Source organism: Berghia stephanieae, chromosome 11, assembly GCF_034508935.2.
Source record: "Berghia stephanieae isolate SIO BIC M18660-M18661 chromosome 11, UCSD_Bste_1.3, whole genome shotgun sequence".
Lineage (NCBI taxonomy): Eukaryota > Metazoa > Mollusca > Gastropoda > Nudibranchia > Aeolidiidae > Berghia > Berghia stephanieae.
The window spans coordinates 20,409,705-20,417,204 of record NC_088370.1 but is presented as its reverse complement, the minus strand read 5'-3'; the positions used below and the strand labels follow the sequence as shown (position 1 = coordinate 20,417,204).

The 7,500-nt window shown below is 39.8% G+C and overlaps 1 protein-coding gene across 1 annotated transcript in view; it reads right to left on the bottom strand.

Annotated features, from left to right (window-relative positions):
- The window catches only part of LOC144956458 (peroxidase-like protein 3), a 24,529-nt gene that overhangs the window by 14,274 nt on the left and 2,755 nt on the right, over positions 1-7,500 (bottom strand). The window contains exons 3-6 of the mRNA XM_078886961.1: positions 7,358-7,455; positions 3,119-3,229; positions 2,351-2,440; positions 1,013-1,137 (exon numbers count right to left, since the gene is read on the bottom strand). Of these exons, the coding sequence (XP_078743087.1) occupies positions 1,013-1,137; positions 2,351-2,440; positions 3,119-3,229; positions 7,358-7,455 (424 nt within the window). The remainder of the gene's footprint in view (positions 1-1,012; positions 1,138-2,350; positions 2,441-3,118; positions 3,230-7,357; positions 7,456-7,500) is intronic.

Below are 7,500 nucleotides of genomic sequence, written 5' to 3'. Positions count from 1 at the left end.
TCCCTCTCTCTCTCTCTCTCTCTCTCTCTCTCTCTCTCTCTTTCTGGGCCAGGCAATGGGTACTGCTGATGGTTTAGTGGCTTGTACGATTGACTGAACGCTGATCTTCCTTTCTCTGATCCAGGCTGGCTGTTGGTACCACTTTGTTCCAATAACCCCCCAACCCCTACACACACACACACACACACACACACACACACACACACACACACACATACACATATTATATATATATTACAGGTTCTCCACCAGTTTGATATTTTAAAAATATAAATTCGATTATTGTGGCCAGAATGGAAAAGGGGTCACTTCCCAAAACAGCCCTGTACTGGACAGCAGATGGGAAGAGACAGCGGGGAAGACCCAAAGAAACCTGGCGAAGGACCATGGAGAAAGAATTAAAAGGAAGCAGGCCTGTCCTGGAATACAGCCACCGCAAAAGCAGCCGATCGCAAAAAATGGAGATGTCTGGTGGATGCCCTATGTGCCTCAAGACCCGAAGAGGATTAAGTAAGAAAGTAAGTACCTAGTAATAGTATTAAATCTTCATTGTCCACAAAATGGAAAATATTCAGTAGTTTACATGTTTACATTGCTCGAACCAATATTATAATAAACATTAATAGAGATGTGTTTATATTATAATAATATTATGAACTCATAACAAATTTACTTCCCAATGCACACACAGACATCTTTACACTTTAATACAACAGGGAACTTAATGTTTTAATGTATTGAATTTAAGACTGGCTCAGCGGTACAGGTCTTTGCTTCGTACCCGAAAGGTACCAGGTTCGATTGCCCGCCGCTGCGCTGCTGTGTGGCCTTGATTGAGCAAACCACATCGCCCTAGCTCGATTTGCGCGCTGCACTGCGGCTAACGCCTGGGTTATTCACGTCTTCCCTTGGAATAGAGCCGAGAGACAAATTTCCCCTATGGGATGAATGAAGGGAATTTTATCTATTTATTTATTTATTTATTTATTCATTTATTATGTATATGGTTTACCTGAAATATTTTCTCTTCGTTCCAGTCTGTGTTTCGGTCGAAGTGCCTTGCAATTTCATTGTGTTGCCTCATCCATATGGTATGCATGGCCGTCAGTCCAGGCTGTTCGTTGACTCTCTCGTCGCCTATGTCATGGATTGGTAAATCATCATCATCATCATCATCATCATCATCATCATCATCATCATCATCATCATCACCATAATCACCACTATCAGCAGCAGCAGCACCACCACCACCACAACCATCATCATCATCATCATCATCATCATCATCATCATCAGCATCATCATCATCGTCGTCGTCATCCTCCTCCTCAACATCAACAACAAAATTAACCTCAATATCATCATCATCACCACCACCACCACCACCACCACAATCATTTTCAACCCCACCATCATTATCATCAGCATCATCATAAAGACACCCTGACAAGACAGGTACTTGAAACTTAAAACCCACCCTCTCATAGCGTTATATCAACTCACCAGCCACTCAAAACCCACACTCTCATACCATTATATCAACTCACCAGCCACTCAAAACCCACACTCTCATACCATTATATCAACTCACCAGCCACTCAAAACCCACCCTCTCATAGCATTATATCAACTCACCAGCCAGTCAAAACCCACATCTCTATAGCATTATATCAACTCACCAGCCACTCAAAACCCACATCTCTCATAGCATTATATCAACTCACCAGCCAGTCAAAACCCACATCTCTATAGCATTATATCAACTCACCAGCCAGTCAAAACCCACATCTCTCATACCATTATATCAACTCACCAGCCACTCAAAACCCACATCTCTCATAGCATTATATCAACTCACCAGCCAGTCAAAACCCACACTCTCATAGCATTATATCAACTCACCAGCCACTCAAAACCCACACTCATAGAATTATATCAAATCACCAGCCACTCAAAACCCACACTCATAGAATTATATCAAATCACCAGCCACTCAAAACCCACACTCTCATAGCATTATATCAACTCACAAGCCACTCAAAACCCACATCTCTCATAGCATTATATCAACTCACCAACCAGTCAAAACCCACATCTCATAGGGAATGAGATTAGCGAAAGAGTAGCGTCCCTTGATTGGACGTCACCCATAGTCTGTGAAGTCACCAGCGGAAAAGTTATAAGAGAGAGAACGTCATGCTGGTTGTGCGCATGCGTCTCTCGTCATCGCTTCCGGTGAAAGCGGCTTGAGACACTTCAAAACCAAATTGACGTTCTCTCTGTAAGATGACGTCCAATCAAGGGACGCTACTCTTCCGCTAATCTCATTCCCTATAGCATATCAACTCACCAGCCAGAAAGCACGCCTCATCTGCAGTGGCTCTACACGATGTTACAGCTCCCTCTGGTAGAAGATCTCCCTGTTGTCTCCTTAGTCGACCTGAAATCACAGTGAATAGAAAACAAACAAACAAAAAAAGTTTTAATAGAGCAATTCTAAACTGTGTTTTATTTTAACGTCTTCGTTGATTGTTCATCAAAATAAACATATTATGAATATTAAAAAAAAAAACAAACAAAAACATAAAATACACAATACACACAAATACTACTACTACTACTACTACTACTACTACTACTACTACTACTACTACTACTACTACTACTACTACTACTACTACTACTACTACTAATAATAATAATAGTAATAATAATAATAATAATAATAATAATAATAATAATAATAATAATAATAATAATAATAATAATAATAATAATAAAAATAATATAATGATACTACTACTAATAATAATACTAATAATAATATTAATGATGATGGTGATGATGATAATGATGATGATGATGATGATGATGATGATGATGATGATGATGATGATGATGATGATGATGATGATGATGGTGATCATTAAAGTAATAATAATAATGATGATTATAATAATAATAATAATAATAATAATAATAATAATAATAATAATAATAATAATAATAATAATAATAATAATAATAATAATAATAATAATAATGGTACGAAATCCTATAAAAATGAGAACGAATCCAATTGAATCAATCTAGCTGTGAATCTAGATGGCTTGCTTACCGCCATTGACTCTGAGCTGCTCCAGTTCTTCCTCAGAACTTCCGTATACGTTGGATGCATCGATGAAGGGTGTGATGGCGTTTTGTTGTTGAAGGACTACTTCTCCGTGTTCTGGGTGTGAAAAAGAGGACACAATAATGTGACGAATTATTCGACAATAGGAATGAGATTAGCGGAAGAGTAGCGTCCCTTGATTGGACGTCACCTTACAGAGAGAAGGTCAACATGGTTTTGCGCATGCGTCTCTCTCGTCCTCGCTTTCGGTGAAGTGTCTCATGACGCTTTCACCGGAAGCGAGGACGAGAGACCCATGCGCACAACCAACATGACGTTCTCCCTCTAATAACTTTTAGGCGGTGACGTCCAATCAAGGGACGCTACTCTTCCGCTAATCTCATTCCCTATACAATCGGCAGAGAAGGAAACATATAATATAATATAATATACTTATATAGCGCCCATTAATCCACTGACAAGTGCTCTATGGCGCTTTACAATCACTCAGACTATATTATAGATAGTATGCGCTTGGCTAAGAAGCTCATTTCATAACATTGCCATCCGGAAGTATAACGGACCAACACACAAAACTGTGTGTATCCATGAACGTTTATAGTCAGGTTAATACAGTTCAGTGAGCATTACTCATAAACGCGGATGGCAAAAAACAATAACAAAGACCTGAGTGACGTCATTTCGAAATATCTATAAACTAGCATTAACACGCTTACAATTATACACCCGTACACACACACATACGGAAACATCTCCCAATACACATACGCAAAGTCTTTACATACACATTTCTACCCTAAATCATGCCCTAGATCTACCGTAGATCATAAACGATCCCACCGACCAAAAGAAAGCCTGCATTCCACAATGCCAGGAAATACTGGGTTTCCTCAAATCGCCTCTATAGGGAATGAGATTAGCGGAAGAGTAGCGTCCCTTGATTGGACGTCACCTTACAGAGAGAACGTCAAAATGGTTTTGCGCATACGTCTCTCTCGTCCTCGCTTTCGGTGAAGTGTCTCACTCCGCACAACCAACATGACGTTCTCTCTCTAATAACTTTTCCGCTAGTGACTTCCAATCAAGGGACGCTACTCTTCCGCTAATCTCATTCCCTATAAGTGACGTCCCTCAGGTCTTTGTTATTGTTTTTTGCCATCCGCGTTTATGAGTAATGCTCACTGAATTGTATTAACCTGACTATAAACGTTCATGGATACACACAGTTTTGTGTGTTGGTCCGTTATACATCGGATGGCAATGTTGTGAGCTTTTTAGCCAAGTGCATACTATCTATACAGGACACGGCAGAACTACATCAGATAAAATTATGTGCAGATGGAAACTTGGAGACAGTAATGCCTGCTGGAAATGTCAGGCAGCTCCAGAGACCAGCGATCACATCGTCCTCCACTGTCCCGTTACTCGACTTGCAGGTGGCTACGAAACAATTGTTAGGGCGGTGGAAAACTTCCGAAGCTGGGTTGACGAAATGAATTTGGAGGTTTAGCCATACGCTACTACTACTACTACTACTACTACTACTACTACTACTACTACTACTACTACTACTACTACTACTACTACTACTAACTACTACTACTACTACTACTACTACTACTACTACTACTACTACTACTACTACTAATACTATTACTACTACTACTATTACTACTACTATTACTACTACTACTACTACTACTACTACTACTACTACTACTACTACTACTACTACTACTACTACTACTACTACTACTACTACTACTACTACTACTACTACTACTACTACTACTACTACTACTACTACTACTACTACTACTACTACTATCACTATGGTCTTGTGGTATGACACTCGCTTTCAAATCGCTGGGACCGAGCCTGCTCAGCGCATAATTGAGTTCTTGGAAAAGGCTCTGTACCCACATTTTCTCACCGTACTCAGGTGTGAAATAAATACCTGGCCTCGAACAGCGTTGTCTCTGTCGGAAAAAATTGTAATATCGCCTAACAAGCGTCATGTCTCGTTCTACATGAGCCGTGTTGCTGTTGGTCAGAGACCCTTCCTAGAGCACTTTGAGCCCGTTTAGTGGATATTGCGTTATATCTAAGCTCAAGTTTTTAAAAAAAAGTTTTTCTGTAGTGCTGCTGGCGCCTGTATTATTCCAGTCTTCCCTTGGAATTGGATTCAATAGTCTGATGTCACGTCCGCCCAGCAACGAGAAGCTTGTTTCTAAACAAAGAAAATCAGTACTTTTTATTCTTCATGCTGGCTAGAACTTTTTCATATGCCATGTATAAAAGTCAAAACACGATCAGATTTATAATGTTTTTCTTCTCTGGATACACATTTATGCTCGTCGGAGAAGTATTTCATAAGTACTTCCGCCATTGCTCCAATAGTTTAGAACCAGTTACTAAGTTACTATGCGTCATTACGAGGGAAGTGACGTCACGATTGGTGAAGCCTATTGAGCCTAAAATCAAATCACCCCTTAGGGTTGGTTGAATGACGAGATTCTAGAAAATTTTAACACATTTTGATGCAAGAAATTATTGTTTGGTAGTGTTACGTACAAACTAGATAATAAGATACCAACATTAATTAGATATAATATATTCAACTAATACGTTGGGACAAGAAAAGATAATTATAATAAGCAGAAAAATAAATATGAACATTTACTAAGAACATCTCCACAGAAATACCATGCTCAATGATCTTCACAATGTTTCTTTTATTCATCCTGCAGGCCATATAGAACCATATTCCATTTCACGCAGTACCAGTCGCCTGTTAGGGGTAATTTTGAGTACCAACACTCTTACAAAACCCTTCACTGCCTTCAGCGATGTATACATTCATACCCGAGTCGAGAGGAGTAGTATGTGTTAGGTTTCTTACCCAAGGACACAACGGGGAGACCAGAATTTATTTTCCAAGATCGCTGTCACCCATCCATCAAACGGCAACTTATCACGCTCAACATTGCTTAACTTTTGCAACAAGAGGAGACGCACCGTACCCTCTGAACCACCGCCCAGAATTAGATAAATGCCAGGAGTACAGTGAGAAAATATGAGTAAAGAGATTTTTCCAATGACTCAACTATCTGCCGCTCAGAGCGGGACTCGAACCCTGGACTTTCCTGTACGAAGGCGATTGTCATATCACATAGCTGCACTAGATCGTTTGACGGTTTCAGAGATCGGATAAATCCAGGCGATACGACCCTTATTCCTATGGAGGACTTTTTTTCCTTTGGAGGAATCACGTGACTTACGTTGAAATCTTATAATTGGATTCAATAATTCGGATGTCACGTCGCGCAGCAACGGTGAGTAGCGTGGTTCTAAACAAAGAAAATTGATATTTTTTATTCTTCATGCTGGCTAGAACTTTTCATATGTCTTGTGATCAGAATGTATAAAAGTCAAAACATGATCATATTATAATGTTTTTCTCCTCTGGATACACTTTTATGCTCGTCGGAGAAATATTTCATAAGGGCGTCCGCCATTGTTCCGATAGTTTAGAGCCAGTTACTAAGTTACTATGCGTCTTTACGAGTGAAGTGACGTCACCACTGTTGAAGCCAATTATGGGACCTTACACGTAATAACGTGCGGATAACAAATTCCGCCGTGACTGCATTCGCGTTATAAACTCTAGGTACCCCTGAGATAAGTGTTTTACAGCGCTTGCAACACATTTAGGTCATATCAGCGCCAGTAAAAAGGAAGAAAATGGGATAGTAAAAACATTCTAGATGTACAATTAAAAGGACTTGAGGAAAAAGTAAAACAGGGGGAAATGGGTCAAAAGGGAACAGATGTAAATTTCAATAGCAACTATCAGTGTACTTAGTTTGAGATCACCTATGTCTCATCCGGACACAAGCACAAAATCCAACAAAGAGGAATACACTCAAATGCTTACATTATACATTCAAAATAACAATTATAATAATACATAACAGAGAGATGATTTACAAGGGAAAAAAATATCATCTCCCAAAACAATAACTATACATTTGACTGTTTCCCTCCCAGCTAGGACCCAGGCCAGGGCCAGGACAGAACCAAGTAATCTCATTCCAAGACAAAGACAGAGAGCATGTTGGAAAACAGATATAAGGGGATAGAAGATGCAGTATGTACCTCCCTGCCCACAATTGGGAGGTCAGAAACCCCACCCAGCCCCTGAGATACGAACATCCAACTTACGGTCGGCTGCAGTGATACCAGCAGATCTTGTAAACTCTAGACACTCCCTGGTGTCGAAATATTCATCGTCGACAAGGGGGATATTGAAACACTCGGACCTGCAGAAGAAAAAGCAACAACTCCAGTATAATGTTATGTTAGTC